The 24,228-nt window shown below is 40.3% G+C and overlaps 1 protein-coding gene across 2 annotated transcripts; it reads right to left on the reverse strand.

The window, feature by feature from the left end:
• Nucleotides 1–1,262: 1,262 nt before the first annotated feature.
• On the reverse strand, nucleotides 1,263–20,575 carry TWF1 (twinfilin actin binding protein 1). Of its 2 annotated transcripts, XM_061467795.1 has the most exons (9): nucleotides 20,499–20,575; nucleotides 17,291–17,368; nucleotides 14,709–14,887; nucleotides 13,485–13,580; nucleotides 11,455–11,563; nucleotides 6,920–7,041; nucleotides 6,586–6,736; nucleotides 6,060–6,181; nucleotides 1,263–4,402 (listed from the first exon to the last, which is right to left on the reverse strand). In XM_061467795.1, exons 1-9 carry the CDS (start codon nucleotides 20,521–20,523, stop codon nucleotides 4,232–4,234), a joined length of 1,053 nt encoding a protein of 350 aa, XP_061323779.1. In that variant the 5' UTR covers nucleotides 20,524–20,575; the 3' UTR covers nucleotides 1,263–4,231. The 2 variants fall into 2 exon arrangements, with proteins under 2 accessions (XP_061323779.1, XP_061323780.1); XM_061467796.1 differs by lacking the exon at nucleotides 11,455–11,563 and having other exon boundaries at nucleotides 6,920–7,045; nucleotides 20,499–20,573.
• Nucleotides 20,576–24,228: the final 3,653 nt, after the last annotated feature.

Genomic DNA, 24,228 nt, shown 5'->3' on the forward strand with positions numbered 1-24,228 from the left:
TTTAGTCAGCCCCATAAGGAAGCATGAACAAAAAATAGCAAGAGTGATTTATTGCAGTTTCAATTAAGACTCTAGAAAGAAGAGGTAAGATAAAAGCAAATTTTAATAAGCCAAGGAAAACTGCTGTGAAGGAAACCTGGTAGGAAGTGCATCAGTTCTTCCCTTGACTACAGCAGGAGGTAACAGAATGCCTGTTGTGAATCAGAGCAGGGGTGTCCTGGGGCTGGGACATGAGCCATTAGCGGTTGCTGAGGAGGAATGCAAGAACAAGAGAGATCTGGAGGGTAATGCACTGCAGTATGATGGTTTGTACTGCTTGCAGCTCATTAACTTTGAAAAGGATGTGAGGTCTTCATTAGTTACACAGCCTCTGTCAATTTTTCTTTGCTCAATTTGTCCAGTTGCCTTTCAAGCCAACACACCTTTTACCAGCCATAGTACTTTGTGTTACTGAAATGGGAAGAGCTGCCTCATCTTTAGATTTGGGCTGGCCAGCTGAGTTTAACACCCACTGATAAGGCAGCAAATAAAACTGCCCCTGATATTCATGCTCGTAACAGAGGCCAAGCCTGTTCCCTCCTTTTACCTTGCTCCTGCTTCTCTTATGGGAACAGCTTTGCTCCTGTATAGCATTTCACATTAAAAATATTCTCTCAAATCCTAGTTCAACATGTCTTCAAATTTCCTTCTTTCAACTACAAAATTGCCATATCACTGACTTCCCATGGGGATGTGTTGGCAGGACAGTTAAAAGAAAAGCCAAACCACTAAATGTTCTTTTCTGCTTGAAGTCTGAGGGCAATAGGAAAACTGCAACTACTTTCAGCTTAGACAAAAACCCAATGGAGTAACATCATTTGAGTAGTTTAATTACATTACCTCATGCTGAGCAAGTAACAACACATAGAAATTAAATTACTAATCAACTACTTCAGCATTTAAAAGGATAGAAGAACTCTTGAAGGGGCTTATTATTGAAAGCATAAAATCCTCAAGAGATGAACAGACCTGGATCCTGCTATGGAGGCTGCTGTGCTGCTTCCATGAAGCAACAGGGAATTGGCTGTTTCCAACACACTGGGTTTTCTACAACAGCAAAAGCCAGGAATTCTGTTTCTGCCTGTCTCCCTTCTTAGGCCCTCAGCCACTTTTTCCATACTGCTTTCTAGTCCTGCAGGAACTTCCTATTAGTTACAAGTTGTGATGTTAGCATAGAGACCTTTGTGAAAAGAGATTATGAAATGATTCAGACAACACCAAACTAAAGCATCAATCTTTATTTATAAAGTAAATTACAAAATAGATAAGGTAAACTTAGTTAATTTTAGCGTCTGAAGGTGGTCTTTACTGAATACACAGACACTGTAGATCAATGCGTTTATCCAAGTAATGGAGCAATTATTGCCTTGATTAGTTTTGCAAACCTCTGACAGGAGTGTTTTAAAAGATCAAATTCTCCCTACTTTGCCACATAAATTTTTCAAACAATAATTACCTGTGATGTTAATTAACTATTTAATAGCTTGTGAGTTAACCGCAAGCAGCTGCATTGCTTTTGGGCGTTATGAAGGCCAACAACAGTTTGAATGGACATTTTCAATTAGTTCATGACAAGAGACAGTTAAAGGAATAACTTCCATTAATGCCCTCATTTTGTGCTGGCTCTGAACATTCATTAACAGCAGTAGTGTTATGTGAGGCAACTACACAGATGTAAACGTGACAGATCTTACAAAAAGATTGGATGCTCCTTATTGCTTATTGTCAGGAGAAGAGCTACAAGAGGCCTGGAGAGGCAGTTGGTAGTGCAAGACTCTATACAATTCTCTTTTAGGGGAAATATACTCGGGACATGACTCTGCAGGGTGGTCAGGGGCTTGTACACCCACATCAAATGTTTTCAAGTAAGGTAACTTGCAGTGCCTGGTTGGGGCTGAACTCTATAGCAGCCCATGATAAATGCCCTCACAGAATCACTTAACCAGTTCTCATCATCCTCCATATTAAGTTTTCTACCTCCTATCCTCATCTGTCTGGGACAGGACTAGAAAAAAAAAACCCAAACAAAACCCAAACACAACATGCACGTTGTTACCATGTCAGGTCAAACTGTTCATTGTTTAAAACATTTGGTATTAAAAAGCTGAACTTCTTTACTGGCTCAAATAAGTGTAAAAACATATGTGCACTGTTGGCATGGCTGACACAGGCAGGAATACTAAATTCAGACAGAAAACCCTGGAGCAGCAATTTTTTAAGTGCTGCACTCAAAGGTTTTCCTTAAAAAACCCCAAACCCCAAAATGAGTTAGGTGTGCTGAAAAGATTCAGGGTTCAACTACAAATACATTTAATTACAGCGTACAATAAGCTGCACGCACATTACCATGTTTATTAAACAATGACACTTGCCTGACAGGTAGCACACAGAAGAAACACTTCAAAGGCCTAGAGGGAGAAGGCAAGAGGCAGAAAAAGAACATGGTAGCCTAGGGCGAGCAAGAGATTAGCTGAGGAGCCAAAGCTATTGAAGTGGATTGATGTAATGTGTAAGATTAAATGAAAATAACCGAGGTGTCAGATTTCTACTGCATATAAAAGAACCACAGTAAAACCAACAACTATTGCAATCTTCACATTATATAGTGCAATCTCTGACATCAATAACAAGCTAGTATCTTCAAATAAAATAATACATAAAGATAAAACAGATTTCACCAGGAACTAGTAGTGTCAAAGAATTATTTCCCTAAAAAAAACTAGGTTCAAATCTATCTCCCAGCAAGCAAACGTGATTCCGCTATATGATGTGTACACCCTGCACCTATGACAATATGCAGCAAATCAAGACTTGCAACTCCCATGTAGCTTAGAAAAAAAAATTCAAACCTCACAAAGCTCACATGCAAGACACTAAAAAGCAAGTCCCCACTGGGGAATACAACCTATCCACTAGTATTTGTCTCATTGCATGATTTTAAATATTTAAGGTCACCCAATACTTGACTTCCACATCTAATTCTTGAATCCACTTATTAAAATAATCTGTTTTCCCTCTTTCTATCAAAGACATTACTCATGGTTGAATCAAGTTTAGACTATTCTGGGTGATTTTAGTATTTTAGAGAAGGGAAGGGTTAAAAAAATAGAAAACAAAAGACAAAATCCTAACCAGGTGCTGCCAGCAGTTATTCAAGACCTAGCTGGATTTTGTTACAGATTTAAGTTACTACTAAAGTTCAAACGTTTAGGAAAAGTAATTTTCAGTATACTTTGAAGGCTAAAACTGCAGTTGATGTTGCAAATACATGAGGATCTCAAGAATAACTCACCATTCTGAAGCAAGTTATTTCTATTTTTACTGAATTCTATACAGTTTTAGACCCAAGTGCACAGATAATCAATTATTTATTAGAAACTTTAAGCATATTGCTTTGAAAGCAGTTCCACAATCTACTGAGTATACTAACTCATGCACTTTTAATCACCCTTCCCTTGGTCATTCAGTACTTACTATGTAAGGCCTATGAGTGGTACAGAAGCCTGGAAAAGCTCTAGTGGTTCTATGTCAGAATTCTTTAAAAGACAGTTCCATGAGATTAGTTATAAATTTAACATGACCATGCTTTCATGTGGGAAAATACCCAGCTATTCCTGAGCACAGATATTAATTGATGGGTAACTAATTTTAGTTTATCTTTTGTATTACCAAAAAACCAAACCAACAACAAAACCCAACAATGCATCATGTCAAAACCAGAAGAAAACCTTCTAATGTACTAAGAGCTACAAGGATAAATAAAGATTTATATAGGACAATGCTATATAATCCTTCAGCTCCTCTCACATGGAAAGGGTTACAGGTTTCCATAGGCTACTCACAAGAACCCACACAGACATCTGCAACTGACCCACAGGAGAGATGAGCTTCATAGTCTTCTGTGTGCAGAATTTATGATCACAGGTATTAAATAATGGATTCTAATCTAAAATAAAGGGGTACTAGCTTAGTTTTCCTCTTCTAGCTTTAGAACAATTAGGTCTTCCGCATGTCATGAAACATGGTCAAAGAATATAATCATGTAACAATATAAAAAGTGTTGAGGTCAGAGAAGAGTAAAAAGAGCCTTTTTTGTTTGTTTTCTAGCATCTATGAATGGAATGATTTCAGTTCATTACCCAAAGCCAGAATTTCATTTCTCACTGCAATACTTAATACTAAACAGCAGTTTCTAATCACTAGGTGTTTCAGTCTCTGCTGGACCTCTAATCAGTCTTCGTATTCCCCTCTTCCCCGCAGGACCTTTTGGTTTAGCAAAACTTTGTTTGTAAGCATGTTGTTTTGGATGAACCTCTTCGTACAGGAAGTCAGCAGTTAACTCATCACCATTATCTATTTCAATCTGGGAAAGAAAACAAACCAAACAATGTTTATCATATTCATCTTAAAGACATATTTAAAAACATTTCAGTATTTTGCTGAACCTCTAAATGCTGTATTAAAACCATATGTCCAATAATGATCAGAGTGAAATGTTCTCCAATTTGTGCCTAATGCCCTGAGGAATCCCAAATAGTTTTTCTAGGAATCCGCTATACTCTCACCAGTATTAAGTGTGATTCAACTTACATATATTTTCCTGAAATACAAGTGCAGCATATGCCAAGAAACTTCCTCTGCCCCGAGCTTTAGCACTGTGTACATGTTAATACTAACTAGGAGTATACATTCAACCTGGAAACACGTGCTTATTTACTTACTTCTAAAGTAACTTCCTTAATTAAAAGAAAGCAGCGTGAGGATCATTAGAATTACAATTTCCTTTCTTTATTCTCCCCTCTAAAATAAAACCTCTTCATTGTCCCAGTGTAATCTTCACATTTTAACATTTATTTTTTTTCCCCACTAAAACGTGCTTAAACACGTATTGTAAAAGCAATGTGCACACATACTGTTGTCTCTTGAGACAGAAGGGGAGGAGTACAAACAGCTTACACAATTAGCTGGCTACTGCAACTCAGCAACTGTTCAAGCCAGGGAGAAGCTAAAATATGTTTAATGACCAAAAGCAGAGGTTGCTTTGGTTTTTAAAATTTAAGCATAGAATCCTTAATGGAAAAGCTGTTCCCAAGCCAAATCCCACTGCTCTGAATTGCAGGAATTTGAAATTCAGAGAAAAGCTTTGGCCCTGCTCTCCTATGCATTCAACACTTCGCGACCTGCCAACCACAGCACTTGCCAGGCACAGCATTGCTGTTACAAGCACACACTACAGAAAAACATCTACGGGAATTTCAGAAGTTACATGGTGCATTTATTTCATTGTAGGAAGGAAATTTCTGAGAAATGATTACATATAAAACCACATAGTAATAATCTACTTAATTCATGTTGCCTCAGTAAAAATAGTCACTATTAACTCTGCTATTTTTCAGGTATATATTACAATAGATAATTTCAGGTAGATTATTATAATCCCCACAGAAACCCAGCCTCAAAGATTTTCTAAATGTAGAGCACCATTGTTAAGAATGCAACCAGAGATCACATATTCCACAAATGGACCATTCCTACAGTGTCTGCTCCAGAGGTGAGAAGCAAATTATTGCATAGTAGTAAAACCTATTCAACGTGAAAAGGTCGGCTTACTTTTAAGTTCCAGAACTGCAACTTGATACTATTTTGAAAATCCTTAAATAACCTTTGCTTTAAAGAATTCAGTGTTCAACAACAGCAATGAAGTCCAAAATAGAACAGGCCTTTTACTAAGGAATCATGTTAGCTCTAAATAGTCCTTCAATGTACCCTCAGATGCTCCCTTGATGCACAAGGATATGTTTGCTAAAGCTGTGAAAGTGTAGAAGTTACAAAACGAAGGAAATCTTTCACGATTTAACTTTGTATCTGGAGTTTTATCAGTAAGTATTTGTCATTCAGGACAAACTTGAACAGTTACACAGAACTTTCCCTTGTTTAGTAAGGTGGTGGCAAAGTTATAGTCAGATACTAAGAAGTGAACAGAGGGAAGGAGAAAATACCAGTATACTCGCTGTACTTACCTTTCTAATTATCTGCATCCACAACTGTCTTTCTACAATTTCTAACAGTGGACTTTTGCAACTAGAGTAGAGCATTCGTTCTCGTATACTACAGGTATACCCTGGCATTGAGTAGATGAAAACTGCAGAGAAAAAAAACAACCCACAAATCAGACCATAACTATACTCCATCAAAACCTGTATCATAAAATTATTTACAGCAGAGGTGTTGCAAATTAACTATACAGTCTGAAAGGGAAAAGCTGTAACACTATTCTGGATCTTTCTTTGCTTCAGCAAGTGTTTCATTTCAAATGAGGGATGAGAGAATGGCCACTTGTTTTGACATGAAGACTATCAAAAGGGATAGCTCTCGACTTTCTAAACACAAGGACTCCTCAGAAGTCAGTTTCACAACCAATTGCCTCTGAAATTTATGACCATGCTGACAAGATAGTTTACTTCTATGACACATCCTTCTGCTTCAAAATTACTAAAGTATGTGAAACAAGCTAATGAAATTTCGCATTGTGAAATTTTCTCATACCTATGGATTCCAAATAGTCTCCTTCATGGGCATGCTTATACAGGAAAAAGTGGTAACGCGCAGCATCCTTTGGAATTCTTTTTGGCAAATCCTTCAGTTCAGTATGAAGTGTGTTGGCCAAAATAATAGTTTCATTTTTCATATCAATTTGCTGTTAACAAAGCAAACCTGAATATAGTTAAGACACAGAAAGCAAGCCAGACAACATGACAGAATGGGAAAAAAATATTAATCTAATACAGACTGGTAATTTATCAGTGTGTCACCAGCACACACTGGTTAATGTGCAGGTAATCTTTTATATTCACTATTAAATAAAGTGTTTTATACTTGCCAGTTGTACATAATTGATTTTCTTATTTTTCAATTTCTCCAAAGCCTGAATAGCTTCTTTAGCAATAGGGAATGCTACTCCTTGCAACGTCTGATGCTTGGTATCTATACCAACGTCCGTCTGTACCTGGAACACAGGTCAATGGCGATGTGAACAGAAACCTTCGCAAGCATTCACTGGGTTTCATATAATAACTGACAATGCATTGCATATGGTTATACACAGAGTTAGCGATAGCTATTCTGAGAACAAACTACCCTAAACATCATCCCCCTATGCAACAGATTTGCACTTGTTAATGTACAGGTCATGTTTGCTTGCTAACCTGAAAACAGTTTCAGATCTCTGAAACAGCTAACTTGGCAGAGCCAACAGAATCAGCAGAAGGAAAACTGGCTCCAGCCTCAATGAAGAAGCTCCAAGTTAAATTCCGGTATAGATATAATAAGCCAGGAGGAAACAGCTTGATTTTCTTCTGCTGTGTTAGACTTTTGAACTGACAATACTTCTCCTCAGCTTTGTTGTATCTTGAAAAATTTTAGACCAAAACGTGCAAATATAATTTCTAGGGAATCAAAACTCTCAGAGGAAGAAAGAAATGGTATCTTATAAAACAAACTGATCTCCTTGAAGGAAAAGCAAAGCAACTGCCCTCCCTCCTGCTTCAACACCCTCCCCTTAAAAGCCTGTACCAAAAGGAGAGCAAACAAAACAAATGAATGAAGTTTTAATTTTTGAATTCTAGGTCTAACAAAAAGCAAAAAGTCCAGGGTAACTGCAGGCTAGACAACTGTTCCTAACCCAGCTGTGTTAGCCACAAATGCTGTGAGAAAAGTACAGTTACTGTCAGGCCATTTTGCAAGAATTTATGTTTATCTTAGCATTCATGCATGAGCTCTGGCCTCCAGCTTTCCAAAGTCTGAACTTACTGGCTAAGTATTAGCTTTTGAATATACTGACTTTCTTTTATGATTTTATAAATACATTTAGCACTGGTGATGAAGCAGCAATACTCCACGTGTGTGAAATGGGAAGTGTGGGTCTCAGATCTATTAACTAGATGTTCAGCTTCAATTAGAGATGCTAATGAAATATGAAACAAACTGATAAAAGAATAAAAACCAAAGATACCTGGGGCAACACTAAACCATACTCTACATTTTAAGGAACAGCTTGTCAGCAGCAAGGGAAGAGAAGGAAAAGAAAGCTGGTGGTAGAGCTTACTTTTGTATAAAGATTGACAAATTCATGAAGAAGGTTATAGAAAAAGAATATTTGCAGGATATATCTGCATAAAAGCCTGATTAATAAATACAAGCATCACAAAATAATAAAGCGTAATTAAATACCATACAAGCCATATTAAAATATAAGTAGGAATAAACCCAAACATAAAAAGGAGCTGCGACAGGCAAGGGAAGAGAGTAACCCAGCATAACTCCAGAGTTAGGAACATGAACAAAATCCATTTGTCTGTACCGCAACATGTTTCAGACCACTAAAGCAAAAGAAAACCACCAAAGTCACTTAAATATATTTAAACTCACACTATAAGATTTGTTAGTGCTGAGTGGAGGAGAAAATGGAAGATGAACATTCCTGTGAATAAGTGTAAAGTAGCGTACACAAGAGGAACAGAGAACCTGTCTTCTCCCTGTGCTGTGATGGAGTTAGCTAGCTACTGCCATGCGGGAACAAGACCTTGCAGGTCACACCGAGTATCTCTGAAAATATAAGCCCAGTGGCAAGTCTTGGTAAAAAAAAGAAGCCAAACAAACCCCCAAAAAACCCAACCACCCACAAGTGAAAGTTTAGGAATTCCTAGAAAAAGAGTAGAGAACAAAACATTGTTACGCACTGTAGGTACCAGTAACATGCCTGCATCTTGAATACCACATGCAGTTCTTGCTTCCCTATCCCCTCATAAATTAAATAGCAGAACTGGAAAACCGCAAAGCAAAAGGATCAGAATTATGGAGAGCCTTCTTTAGGAGGAAGAACTATCTGGATTAGGACTTTTCAGCCTGGAGATACCTGATCAGGAATAGAACAGAGGTCCATGGTATAGAATCAGTCAATATTGGAAGGGACCTTCAAAGGTCACCTAGTCCAACCCCCCTGCAATAAGCAGGGACATCTTCAACTAGATCAGGTTGATCAGAACCACATCCAGCCTGGCCTTGAATGTTTACAGGGATGAGGCATCTACCGTCTCTATGGGCAACATGTTCCAGTGTTCCACCACCCTCACAGTAAAAAATTCTTCCTTAAATCTAGTCTAAATTTACCCTTGTCTAATTTAAAACCATTATCCCGTGTCCTAGCACTACAGGCACTGCTAAAAAGTCTGTTCCCATCTTTCTTATAAGCCCCCTCTAAGTATAGAAAGTTACAATCAGGTCTCCCCAGAGCCTTCTCTTCTCCAGGCTGAACAACCCCAACTCTCAGCCCATCTTCACAGGAGAGGTACTCCAGCTCTCTCGGCATTTTTGTGGTCTCCTCTGGACCCTCTCCAACAGGCCCATGTTTTTCTTGTACTAAGGACTCGAGAGCTGTACACAGTTCTCCAGGAGGGGTCTCACCAGAGCAGAGTAAAGGGCGAGAATCACCTCCCTCAGCCTGCTGACCACAATTCTTTTGATGCAGCCTGGGATACAGTTGACTTTCTGGAATAGAGCTGACTTTATCAAAGGGGAGGAGGAAACCGGAATGACTTACTGACTTTTCTTTGCCTTCCCTAAACAATCTGTAGGGATATCAGACTAAATAGTAGATAGCAGGCAGTGGTTCTTTACGTAGTACTTTGTCAAGCTGTGGAATATACCGCCAACAAAAACTTTATGTGGATTTAGAAAAAAAGTAATGGATGAAAACCCTATTAAGAACAATTATATAGTAAGATGTCATCTCTTGCTCAGGCAGATCCCTACCTGCAAATGCTGAGGCAACAGAAGAGTATTATAGGGATTATAGCCATCTTGCCCTGCTTTTACACCCTTCCTAGATTTCTGCTGTTGTTGACTCAGGGACATGACGGCAAACGAGGTGATGCTTTGATCTGAACCAGTAAAATATTTCTTAGGGTAATTGTGAAAGAACACATATATGGAAAACTTTTTTGTTTTAGATCAGAAAGCTTTTAGCTCCCCAAGTCTAATTACAGGCTTCATAATGGTGGAAACAATGAAGACATACACTGACTTAGGTCATTTCTTGCAAGATGCTTCAAACAAAGCCCAGTTTATGTATCTCTGAAAAGTGCAGCTACTGCTACTGAAGTTTCATAACAGCACATAATGCTAATACCACAAGTGATCATTGGTTTGGTGAAGGTTTACATTCATTACTCTTTGGGGTTTTTTTTTGAAGTTGTTCAAGTAAAATGCAGTGTGTGGTGATGCTGAACGCATTTCTACACTGTGTGAAAACAGACATGGAAAAAGCAAGACACCATTGGGGAGGGGGGGAATCAAAGAACAACAAAATTGCAGCAAAAGCACAGTAGAGTGAAAATGTAAGAGAAGATACAGAGCTGCATTTAACAAGATGGCTTGCTGGTATCCAGCTGCAGAAACAAATTATACTTCAAACACGTGTACCACAGCTGTAAAATACAAGCCTGAAGAACTCATAGATCAGCACATGACCTATTTTAATACATGTCTGAACACAGAAAGTGATCAAGTGAAGGAAAATGTGAGAAAAGAACTCCTGAAACTTTTTGGTCACTATCTAGCTCACAAACACCAAATCATTTGGTTAAAGGCATTTGTTAGAGGTTTTTCTATAAAGCATTTATAGCAAAAGCAAATCTGTCTCTTAAAGGGACTACCTACTTGTTTTGGATTTCTGTTTTATTTTTATTGGAACTCCATTCACTTCCTCTCAGTCTTAAAGACAAGTGCACTGGTGCTGGAAGCCGAGTACGTTTCCTCTAGGAATAAGGCTGCTGAAATACTCCTGACAATCAAACACTGAACAGTTTCTCTTTTATGTTTTCTCTACAATTTCTGCCACCATGGGAAATGCATGTGGGCAGTCACAGAACGGTTTAAGTTGGAACCTTCTGAGGTCACCTTATCCAACCACCCTGCTCAACCAGGGCCACGTAGAGCCAGTTGCCCAGCTCTCTGTTCAGATGGTTTTTGACTATTTCCAAGATGGAGACTCCACAACCTCTCTGGGCAACCTGTGCCTGTGCTTAGTCACCCTTCACTGTATTAGTCACCCTTCACAATACAGTGATGTTATAAGAATGTTAAGGGCCAAAGCTGCAACAATTAATCTCTGCAGTTGTGAAGCCTCTGACTCAGGCACTAGGCCCTGCAAACTCAGCAAAATCATGTCACTTCAACTCCAGCCACCATCATCTTGCAGCCTCAGCTCACTGAGGAAAAAATTATAGTCTCATCCACTCAAACTTTCAGTCACTGTCCACTTTCTGTTCTGCCCTTTTTGCCCTAGAAAGACTTTTTTCCTACAATGTGTTTGGGACTCTGCACCCAGTTTCCCATCCACGCTCAAAGACGTTGTAGGTACCTCATTAATCTTAATTTGTCGAAGTTCCTCTTCTGCTGCAGTCAGAGGTGCAGGGGAGGATTGTGATATCAAATACTTTTTATATCCATTCAGTGAAACATCATCCTGAAAGCACAAAATTAATCATTTTTTGATACTAAAAGTTTTCTTCAAAGATGTGTGCAGTGTTAAAAACGCCCTTACCTCCCATACAGTTGTGGTCATTTTATTTGAATGGATTACAAGTGTAGGTGCATCTGCAAGTTCAGCTCATCTTCTTGCACAGCAGGGCCCACTGGGCTGCTCTTGTACCTAATTATACTGTGGGCAGCATTTCCACAGTCAGTCCCCAATTACTTCGCTAATTCAAAAACTCCCATTAATGAAGCTATTCAGCCTTCTTGGACAAAACCCCACAGAACTACCACAATTTAGTAAGTATCTAAAAAATGCATCTATTTTCTTATAAGATCTGAACGTTCAGACTGGTAGCTTATTGGTAGTTTTTGACCTAAAAATGTGAGACAGAAATGCTACCTTAGGACAGAGAGTAAGCACATGATAACTGCCAATAATTTAGGATGCAACATCACAGAAGTGATGAATTCTGATAAGCTGATAAGCACTTTACTGAACTCATTAATACTCAGTGTCAGCCCTGGTCTTCTCCAAAGAGATTGATACCAGAGGCAAATACTGCTGCAGTTTTACTATTAAGGTGGTCAATCAGAAAAGGGCAGTACTTAATGTAACCATATGAATGTGATTTTATACTCAAGTTCTGAAGAGAAGGAGAAGGCTCCTTCTTGGCTCTTCCCCTTCTGGAAGAGACAGACCTTCCCAAATACAATTTCCAGTGCCAATATTCCATCATGCCTTGTTTCAGGAGCCCATAGGTATACAGGTTAATACATGTGAAGTAGCAGAGGGAACCACAACCAGGTTCCACAAGGATAACATCTGGCTGCAACTGAACAAAATACAGAGTAACGCACTGGATGCTGGTAAAGATTCTGAGTGGCATTTGCACCTTGGATACCTTGAAGAAGCTGTGATTTTTACACAGATGAACATTAGAAGCCAGCTACAATTAACAAGGTTTCAAAGACATACAAACGAACCAACACAGACATATATTCAACTGTAACATAATGACCTTGGAAAAAGTGAGTTACATTGAATCTATGCTCTTAAGTGCCCCAGGCACATTCTAAACTAACAATAACAGACAAATGCAATGCTCCTTCCTTACAATTTAAATAGAAGCTTAGACTTGGGCTCCGAGTTGTAGGGCTAGATACAAGTTCTACATATTATATAGACTCCTAATAGTTTGGTGCAAGTGAACAAGAAAAAATAATAACATGACCCCTACCAATAAACGTTCTTAGCAAATCAGCTACCTACTTCTCTAGAGTATCTCAGCCTCTCCAGAGAGGTTTGTTAGCATGTTTGTTTGGACAATGAAGCCTCCATCACAGGTTAATGCTGACTATAAAAAATTATTTACTCAGCAGTGGAGTTAGCCTCATATCCTTATGGATTTGTATGTTCATCACAACAGCCCATGTCTCTTTCACAGCTCCCCCCCCCCCCCCCCAACAGTATTCTTTCCCATATCTCCAACTCCTCCTCTTCCTTCAGCACCAGCTCCCTGTGTCAGTAGTGGTGGTGCTTTAGTTCAGATTTGTGCATATGAGGAACTAATTAACAGGCCAAACTGAAGATAACTGCTGCAGTCTCTCCATCTTTGCTGAAGAAAAAGGTAATGATAATTTGGATCTCTACGTAATCACCTGTTTTCATGAAAGCTATAGGAATTCTGTATTTTTGAGAACTCTAACTTGTACGTTTTTAAAACTGGCAATTATAAAGACTGTCTCATGTCTCCCTGACAAACAGGCAGACATCACAACCATGTAAGACTTATTTCCCAAAGAAACCTTAATCAAAACAGAGCAGAAACACCACAAACTCATACCAGTAACATCAACTACTATATTTAGTGTCTAAAGTCAGTCTGCTGACTATCAAAAGAAAAACATACCTGTACTGTTCCAAATACTTCATCCTTAATATGACCACCTCCAAATTCTTTCTTAAGTGTTGCTCGGGTTGCTGCATACAACATTTTTTGACGAACCTAGCATATAACAAAACAGTGCTGGTTTGGTTTGGGTTCTTTTGGTGTACACAGAAAACCTAACATGTTGGTGTACCAAGTCCATTAACAAACATTTTTCTTGAACAAATAATTTAAGTGTTGAAACTGCATTATGAAGTTGTAATTCATAATAAAGAATAAACTCCATGGAATGAGTTCTGGATCATAATACTAACACATACTATGAAATTCTGAAAGGCATGATGACTATGCATTATTATCAAAGTAATACTAAAACTAAATTGAACCTTTAGTAAGAGTATGAGGGGTTTCTTTTAGCTACTCCAGATAGTTTTTGTTCAACATGGAGTGGAAAAATTACATTTCCTAGGGTAAAGATCAAATGAAGTTTGCTTCCTATCAGTTTGTGTCTAACATAGTCACTTACTCCTCTCTCAACAGTCCCATCTTCCCACCTTATTCCTGTCATGCCATCCTCACCACAGTACCTCACATCTTCCACCTAACCTCTTCTGTGCACTCCAACTCTTGGTATCTTACTGTTTCCCAGCTGCTAGTGAAAGCAGTAAGAATATTGGAAAAGCTTTACTTTCTGTCTTTCCTTATCTCACATTTCCAGAACCTGCATACAGTATCCTAGTTTCTCCTAGAAATCCTTTACTCCAACCTCAGTTCCCTCCCATGTTCTCTAACTACTGACTAACAGTATAATCTGTGGCAGGCCACAGATCCACAGGTGCCAGCTGGGCCGCCAGCAAGCCAAACAGAACAGCTTGGGCTCACACTATAATCTTTCTCTCTATAATAACACCCATTGAGATTTCTTTCCTTCCTTCTTTCTTTCTTTCATCTTTCTATGAATTTTCATGAAACACTGACAGAAAGATAGACAAACATGGCAAAAACATTGTCTTCTCTCCTCCAATAAGGCTAGAAATAAAGCTGGATTAGTTGCACACCCTCTAAACCCACTGAACTCCTCAATCAGCTTCAAGAAAGAGGTTTTCCCAGTTTTCTTGGGGGAAAGTTAGGAGAAGGCTGGGGAATGCTTCATTCCTTGAATCCTCTTCCTTCATATCTAGGATTCAAATCAAATGGCACTGTTGAAAAATCATTAACATGAAATCTCTGATGAACATTACTTACAGGAGAGTGATCAGGTGACCATGCAATGAAGATCCATTCATATCCTTGAGCATTCCGAGAATCTAATCTGTATAATATATAACATGGTTGCTTGTCTTCAAGGAGGGGAAGGACAAAGGAATCATAATCCTTTTCCCATGATCCAATTGGCTGCCTAGAGGATCCCACAACAAGCTGTTCTATAACCAATAACCAAAGCTACAGGTTAGCAACAATACAGTTAATGCTGTTTTTCAAAATTAGCAATTACAAATAACAATCAGTCACTTCATCTTTCATAATGATGTCCACAAGAATTGAAGTCAAGAACAGTCAGTATGAAAGCAGATGAATTTCTGCAAAAGCTGTGCATGTTCAAACCCTAACTCACTTTAACCCAGATACAAATAACTGAGAAGTAATGGGCTGGCTGTCTTCAAGTTCTTTGATCTGATGGGATAAGACTGATGCTATGTATACACAGAAGAGAAATAAAAACCCTCTTCTCCCAGTTAATTTTTAAATTGGGATACTTAAGTAGAAATAAGATGAGAGTAAGCTTTTAAATTTTAGAATTATTGATGCTCTTGCTATAGCATATTAGTGTTTGTAAGGAATCAATAACTCAGTTACATAGTGAAAAGAGTTTGGAATTAATATGCTTGCACTAATCACTTTAACTGGACTATGTAAGTAGATAAACCTCTTTCTAACACAGCTTCATAACTGGTCTCTTTAAATGACTGAAGTTGTTTATTATGTATAATTGGCTTAAGTCTGTATAGAATACTTCAGATGAGATTTAATTATGTGAACAGCTGTAGCAGCAAGATTTTCCTCTTATTTATAAATCACATCTCCGCTTCCAAGGGAAAGTAACAGTATGGTGTATTTCAAAACATTTATCAGCTTCCCAATAGACAGCAGCACCCACAACTAAAACAGAAATACCTTGTTTAAATTAAATCCTACAACAGACTGAGGACCACCATAGTAGCTAATAAACAAAGTATATTTCAAGAGTCTAGAACCTAACTTGTAAAACTTCAGACAACAGTATACACATGCCTCTACAGAAAGGCACTCTATCACAGTAAGTCACAGAACACAAACATCTCAGGGAGAGGGTGCTGGGCCCTTCTTTGACTAGTGCAAAGTAGCTAAGTTGTACACCTAGACCACAGTACTCAGAATGTACTTGCCACTTCTGAACTCTAGGTGGCTTTATACTCACTGGGTTTAAGACGGAAAAATTCAATCAAAGTAACGCTATTGCCCAGCAGCAAACCTCTTTTCCTACTAACTCAGATTACCAGAACTCAAATTGACAATTATGTTGACCACAGGCAGTTGCTGAAAGCTCCTGTAGAGAGATGATGTAACCATCCCTCTTCCAGTGCTCTGGGAGTTTTAGAGGTTTATTTCTGAACTGTGAAAATAGTCTCAAAGACTGGATTCTGCTTCTACACAGAGGCAAAATGCATATACATATACACACACAAAAAGGAAAAATAAATGAAACATCTTCCATTTGCATCATTTCTAGGCTTCATTTCATATTACAAAGTAGAATACATACAAAAGCATATTGCTTTACCTTGCCTAATAGGAAAAAAAATAATTCAGCGCTTTGCCAGCATTTTCTACTTTGTGCTAGTGAGACTTTACCATAGTGACCTGCCTATAATATTACTATTTCTACTTCCTTAAGGAAAACAGTACTAAAATGTCAGAGGACTTTCTAAGAAAAGCAAACACAAGGTTACCTAACAATAGACGTATGTATGTGTACGTATGTTAGTCCAGCTAACATGTATTTCAGTGTACTGTAAATGCAAGAAATCTACCAAGAACAAAAAACTCAAGGTGGGCATTTGAAATACTTCAAAAGATGGACAAAACCATGAAGTGTCTTATACAGTCAACCATCAGCGCTACCAAAAAAACAAAAAAAAGTAACTATGCATTCTATCTTGCAGTGTTTGCATTCTTGATCAATTGCCAAGAATTTCAAAGATCAAACTCAAGTTCTGCAAGAAATTATTAATTTTGTATTTATACAGATACATGAGATATAAGAAACCCTTTTATCTTTGAAGATTTGTACAAAGATTTTTTGAAGATACTTTCTATGTAGTCAGATTCCTACTTCAGCATCTGCTTTAATAGAGCTTAACTGAGCTTTCTACATGCAGCAGATCCCAGTATAAAAGGCAAATAATATTTAGACTTCATCTAAAGTGACTAGTTGCTCTGCAAGAATCTCTGTCTAATGAAAGTAACCAAAGTGCCAAAACATGACACAAGTGTGAATTTTCTTTTCCTTACTTTCTTTAGTGAGAAGATAAGAGTAAGCTCATTCATACTACTCATATGAAATGCACAGCAGTTATGAAATGGTAAGAAAACTTCAAATTCAAAAATACAGTAGCATTGTACCAAAAAGCTTAGCATCTTAAGATCTCACCTTCTGTATATGAAAGACCTTAGCAATATTAAGTTTGGCAAAATTTTCTTTTTTTAAGCAATTGTGCTTGTAGGTCACTAAAGCAACTAGGAAAATATCTACAAGAATCAGAGAAAAAGATTAAAATTTGACTAACCATTGTCAATGACTATTTTTAAAAGCCTGTATTGTCCATTTCTGGCTCCAACAAAGGTGTCTTTAACACTTCCACTAGCTGAAAAACATAAAAGTAACCAAATTAACACATTTCACTTCCTAGGACAAAGAATATTCACAAAGGTAAGAACAACACTGGAAAACTGTACACTGGCCCTTCACTAGAAAGTTGGACTGAAAAGGAACATGGGTGTTATGTTCCCTCTATGCTGCACACTGTTCCTGCCAGGGTCATGCACAAGGAGATGATAGGCAGTATTACAGACCAGCCCTGCTTTCTAGCATACCGTGTGATTTTCAACATTGTGAAAGCTAAAGGTGACATCATATCATCACTCTCCAGTTTCAAAGTTAACACAGCAACACAATAAAAATATGACACATCTCAAATTACAATAAGCTTCATGATGTCTGCAGGCTCAGTACAGGCTTCCAGACAGAACCTTTAAGCCTGCCAGGAAAATGTTAGAGATTGTCTGGCAAAAGTGCCGTTTTCTCCTGAGGACACCTCTCTGGAGAATACCAGTGAAGGCTGCCACTCAGTGCTGATTTTTCATATCACATTATCTCCTTGCATGCATCCTGATGACACAGTTCAAATTGCGACCTATCGCAACAGGATACCTTATAATGAATTTACAGAGTAACTAAAACCATTTTTAAAGTCCATAATTCACACTGACATTACACCGCAAACATGGTAAGATTCATTTTCCTAGGCAGACTGAAGACCTGTTCTTGACTCATATGAAGATCATTCCTATCTCACTGCTCTGCTTGATAATCTGGGTGCAAATCAGTTTAATTATACCATAGACAGGGGGTCGTACAGCATTTATGGAAGAACAATTATTGCAAGCTGGTCCTTTAAGTAATCCCACAGCACAGAGCGTAGCACCAGCAAAACAAACACCAAACCAGGAAACAAGTAAAATGGATTATTTATAGTCAGATTGAGGCCAACTGAACAGATGGTCAGATGGTATCCAGCAACACTGCTGCCCATACTCAAAACATTTTAAATATATGTCCATTTAAGTGATGCCCAGGCCCATTCTGAAATTCCACAATGGTGTGTGGGGGAAAGGAGGTGTTAAACAAACTGAACTACACTGGGTTACCAGCCCAGCCGCGGATTCATCCCACTAACCAGTGCAGACCCTCACTGTAACTTGCTGCCAGCTTTTCACATTGTCTCTGCCAGTCCCCACCATTCCATCAGCACACAAACACTGTGTCACTTTCTAGACCTTTCAGTTCCCCCAGGACCTTTTTTGTTGTTGTTGTTGTCCTCTTCTTGTCTATTTTTTTGTTCTTTATTCTCTCATTTCAACCTACACACCAAAAGAAGACAAACACAGCAGCCCCTGCACCAATACCAGAACTGTGACAACTCCTGAAGTAACATTTTGAGACATGACATTTAAGAAACCATCTCACTATCAAGTGAGCTATGGGTTTTTTTTCTCATAAAGGTTTTAAATTCACAATAGTAGTATTTTATATATAAACTTTCTGGAAAGACCTACAGAATTAGAAGTTGGGTTTATTTCACAAATAATTTACAGAGAATATTATTTTTAAATTACTTAAAAGACTATGAACATATTCTAGTGTATTTTCCTACAGCTCAATGCATTCTGCAACTTCCTACGCTATTTATCTGCCCTTGTTTGAAAGTCCAATCCTTTGAGCAACTGCCTGGTACATTATCACTGGCTCCATGACTTCATTTCTGTTTCCAGAAAAGAGCAGCCCATGCTGCCAAATCTTGCAATTGTTTATGAGTGACAGTGGACTGTTTGTAGCTAAAGCCAGCCATGGCACAACAAGTGCTATTCCTCTTCCAAATTGCAGAAGCGGATGCTTTGTGCTGCAAACAGGACTTCTGATTAGTGCCTGCAGAGGCAGGATCCATGCAGGAAAGCTGCAGAGTTCTCTACAGCTCTCCTCAGAGGACAAAGATTCTCAAAGACATGAAGGAGAGCAGCAGAAGCAGCTTAACCACTCTTCTTGCTTGTGGTAAGCAACAGGATATTCTTGTGCTCCTCCCTCCAGCTTTGCCAGGAGAACAAGGGAATGAAGAGCCACTGTTAACAGTTTTCTCCAGCCTGGGAAAAAAGCTATCCCAGGTGCACCTCTAGCCTGAGAAGCGTTTAACATTTTGAAACAAGAAGGAGCAAAAAACAGCGAAGACTGGCATGCAAGGGATGGAAGAGAAGAGAGGTGAAAGGGTGCAGACCCAATGCAGCTAATGGACAAAAACGGGAACAGAGAAGCAGTAAAGAGCTGCCGCGTCTAGGACAAAAGTCACCTTCAGTAATAACTACGGGAGAACAGACAAAGTCACTGAACAAGCAGACTGCAGAAATCTGCAAAACCCGACTCCCCCATAATCCTGCAGTATAATCCCTGTTTAGCAATTCTGTGATTCGGGGGGACCTGGTAATGCTGCGAAACAATACTCTGTCTTCTAATTGCTCTTCGCACCCTCCAAAGCGTGGAAACATGGGGTAAAAAAGGTTCCCCCACACCTTCCCCCTTTGCGGCCTCCAGCGACAGGGTTTTTCAGTGGGCTTTCCTACTCCGGGACACACAGTTCTCCTCATGGCTCCCGCTACAACGGACCCGGCAGCGACCCTCGGCATCTCCCGAGCTGTGCAACCCATCCCAAACCGCTGCGGCCACTCCGAGGGGGGCGGGAGGTGACCGCGGAGACCCCGCAGCCCCGGCTCCCCCTGCCACCGCCGCGGGACAGCCTGCGCCAGGGAAGCCACCTGAGCCAAGGGAGGGGGGGTCTGCTCCCCATGTGTGGCTTTCCGCAGGCAATACTTTCCCCAGGCGGGCAGGCGCTGACAGCCGCGCGGCTGAACCCCGCAGGTCTCCGCCTGAGTCCCAGCAGAGCGGCGGCCGCTCGGGGCAGGAGCCAGCAGCAGTTTCCCACCCCTCAGCTCGTCTCGCCTCCCCTCCCCGCCACCCCGCGGCGCAGAGGACGGGCTCCTCCAGCACCGAACAAAGACCGCGCCAGGGGACAGAATTCCACCGGGAGCGGCCCGTTAAACCGACCGCCTGCCTGCGCGCGCGCCCCGACCCGCAGGAAAAGGCGCTCCTCCCGCCCACCACCTGGCTGGCAGGGGCACAGGCGGGAAGGAGCCCGGCTGTCCCGGTGGGCACCGCGCGGCGAGTACCTTGGATACCGGTCTGGTGGGACATGTCGCACCGCCGCGCCCCGGGCAGCACCGCCGCCTCACAGCCCGCCCGGCCCGGCCGCTCTCACGTGATGCGCCGCCGCCACTCAGCGGCCGGGGGGGGAGCGCGGCGCCTTCCGGGACCCGCCGGGCCGGGTAGGGCCGGCCCAGGCTCCCCTCTGCGCTGCTGCTGCCCCCTACAGCGGAGACCCTGTCGAGTCGGGTCTGGTCGGGGCGAGCCGGCCCCAGCGTCCCGCCGCTCTGCTGCTGACCCCGCGTAGCTGAGACCCCTCCGGCCCGGGGCTCCCTTCTATGCCCGCTTCCGCGCCCGCTGGGGGCGTCTCCGGGCTCTTTAAAACAGGGACGGGGTGCAGCCCTCTCCTCTCCTCCGTCCTGTCTGCCGCCTTACCACCTGCCGTCCCACAGCACGACATAGCCGGCCCTGCGCCCGGTCATCCTGGAGAAAGGGGGAAGTGTTGAAAAGGAACTGAGGTGCATTGAGTTATCTCTGGGAGTCTGTTGTGGAGATCTCTCCTTCCAGCTTGGGGCAGCAGGGAAGGAGCCACAGAGTGGGACGCAAGGCTGTTTGTGTGTCCTGTCACTTTTGTATCAAACAGTCACCTGGAAAGCAGCCCAGAACCACGGCTGCTTGAGCTCAAGCCCCTGACAAGGCAATCTTTCTGTGTTAACTTCGTATTATGTGCTACTTGGTGGCACCTGATCAAGAGAAATAGTGAAGATTTCTTCTCTTTCAGCATGGATCTGACAGTTGAGATGCTCTTCTGGGTTGTCAGAAGCAGGTACCTGCTTCTGAGCAAGTGGCCTCTCCACACAGCTGAAGGCTTTTACAACTTTTCTGACAAAGTTTCCATAAACATCTTATTTTAAAGTTCCCAGTGGAAAGTCCCCCATCATGAATGTAAGCATGCCCTGAAGGGAGGTTTGCCACTGCTAACTGTCTTTCACAGGCGCATCTGTGCTGGGGTCTGGATTAGACTACACAAGTGAAATGTTCAGACAAGTGTCAGATATGACAGGGCTGTAGGCACTTAGTGAAATGTCCTGATGCTGAAAATTCCTTCGGAATCCTGGGCGTTAAGAAGATGTGTCACTATTCAACCTGAGAGCACAAGAAATGCTGTAACAGGGCATGACAAATATGCCCGGTGGACCAGGCAATAGAAGAGTAAGGCAAGTGCACAGTAATCTTTCCCTGGCTCACCTTCCCAGGCTCCAGAGCACTGAAGCTCTGGAATTTCCGAAGTCAGCTGTGTTGATACATCTGAGTGCCTGTGCTTTGTCAGATCCCTAGTTTAAACAGGTGAGTGATTTGGTGTCCTATTTGGGAAATGTGAAACAGCACTGTAACTGCAGTATGTGAGTTGTGCTGTGTAATCCTAGTCTGGCGAATACAAAGTCACTATGGAGACATGTCACCAGCTAGTGAGCTGAGACTCATTGCAAAGACTGCAGCAGCTGGGGAAACAAAGCTGTAGTTTGTCTTTTTCCTAGTCCTGTGCTCTTGGTTCCTCCCCTGTGTTGGTGCTGGTGTTTGTAAAGGATGGATTTGCCCGAAAATTTACAAGGGAATAACAAGTTTTCCTGGGTAGATATATATCCTGAAAAGACAGATTGGTTCCTTGGTCCAGTTAGTCATGTGTCCCGAGGAGCACTACTGTTGTCACAATGTGGTAACAAGGGTGTGTAGCTGAGACTGTGGAACTATGCTTTCAGTGGAAACCCATGCTTCAATGGAAATACCATAGCGATATGAGACTATAACGTCTATCACCATATCCAGATCACCTTGACTATCTGAGGTCACATCAATTCCCACTAATCTGCCAGAGGGCTCTGAAGTATGAAAGTGGGATATTAACATCTGCTTCACCTGAAACAAGGCTGGTACACACTGGCATTAATAACTCCTTTTTGGCAAAAAGACAAAGTCTAAATCTTTTTTCTTTAATTTCAATATCACAAATATTTTCTCATATTGCTGTTTGATGTTTGACAAAGAGGCATTGCACAGAAACAAGTGCAAGGAAGTAACAATTCTATGTCTATTGAAGATGCCTAAACTTCTGAATTTTAGTGTTCTTCAGAGTCTTACTAAAATGGTTTTGATTATAAAAGTGCTGTCCAAATCATAAGAGGGTCAGGATAATAATAGGGAAGTTTATTTGTTAGCATATGCATTAAGTAACTTTTTCCTTTTTGTTAGTTATGTTTATTCCTGTACTCGAGTTAATTTTTTTTGAGTATATATTAGAGTTTGTCTCCAATTAAGGCTGTGATCGTTTTGGTAGAGGCAGCATATTGCCCTTTTCCAAATTTTAATAAGACTCTTGTAACTGAATGATAAATGAAATTTATAAAAGGAAATATTTTTAGTAGACTTTGCTACAGCATTTTCAATGTGAATTCTGGGTCTTGTTTTCGTTTTGTGTCTTTATTGTCTTTCCCTGTAGATTTACTTCTTCATTGATTTAACAATACTCTTTCACTTATGCTAGTTTATTAAATGCTGTGGTTATAATCTCCATGGAATTCTCAGTTAACTGTCTTCATAGTTCCATAATGGCATGCAAACATTTTCTCCTGCTGTGATGTAGCCAGGAAGGCCTGTCCCAGTTTTGACTATAATTGTCCACCTAACACTGGAAATGCACATATTTATTTACACACAATTTTTATTACTGAAGTCCATAGTTACATTGAGGTGACATTTTCAACATTTTCAACAGCTGAAGAATGAAAATTTTTTTGCTGGGCAATATTACGACTTCATTGTCTTGCTGTGGATCTCCATTGCCTGTAGATCTCTATCCTGACACTTCAAAGCTTCATCTTACATTATTCTTCTCCCCCATCAGCATGTTCTTCAAAAATAACCATATTTTTATAAGATAATTATAATAGTAGAGAATTTAGTCCATCACAAGATGAATCTTCTTCCATATAGAGTAAGAATGGATATCACTACTTCCTTCAGAAATAAGTGAAAACTTCATTTCTTCAACTCTGTTTTTCCTTCCAGTAATCTCCATTCCCATACACCCATAGGTAGCTAAAAAAAAAGGACAGAAATGACACTCCTAAAGTTGGATTTGCTTTTAACTTTGAGGATACGTGTGAAAGTTGTTCCTAGCAAAATGGACTTTGACTTCTGAATATGCCAGTGTTACCTGTTTGTATGTCTCAGTCTATGTAGCTCTATTCAAACAACACACTATGTCCAAGTCAAATAAAAACCATATTTCTTTGTGATGGCTAGAGCTTATGGATAGTCTGTTATTAAGAAGCATTGCTGTAAGAACTCGTAACTCCCTTGCCATTATAGTAAGTGTTTTTTATTACAGTGCGGACAGCTCTCACTTTACATTCATCAGCAAGTCTTTATAGCAGTATGAATATATCTCTTAATTTCTTTATGCTTTGAAGTATTTCTGTTCATTTCTTATAAATGGGAAAATAAACCATCGTCTCTTTTAATATTCATCATCTGAGAAGCTTTTCTTTCTGGCTGCTGAAACAGCTGACACAGTAGAGGTAGTCTGTGGATGGCCAGGAACATGCTAGGTACACAAGGATTTTAAACTGAATTACAAGACAGCCGAGTTTGAGGTACTGGGGTTTTCCTAGCCATTGCCATAGATGAAAACAGATTTGCAGCAATAGGTTTTGCTATTTGGAAAGTTGCAGTCAGATGATTCTTTTCACGTTTTGG

This window comes from Pezoporus flaviventris, unplaced genomic scaffold (genome assembly GCF_033815535.1).
Source record: "Pezoporus flaviventris isolate CSIRO_AGI_PZ_B2104156 unplaced genomic scaffold, CSIRO_AGI_Pfla_v1 ptg000045l, whole genome shotgun sequence".
NCBI lineage: Eukaryota > Metazoa > Chordata > Aves > Psittaciformes > Psittacidae > Pezoporus > Pezoporus flaviventris.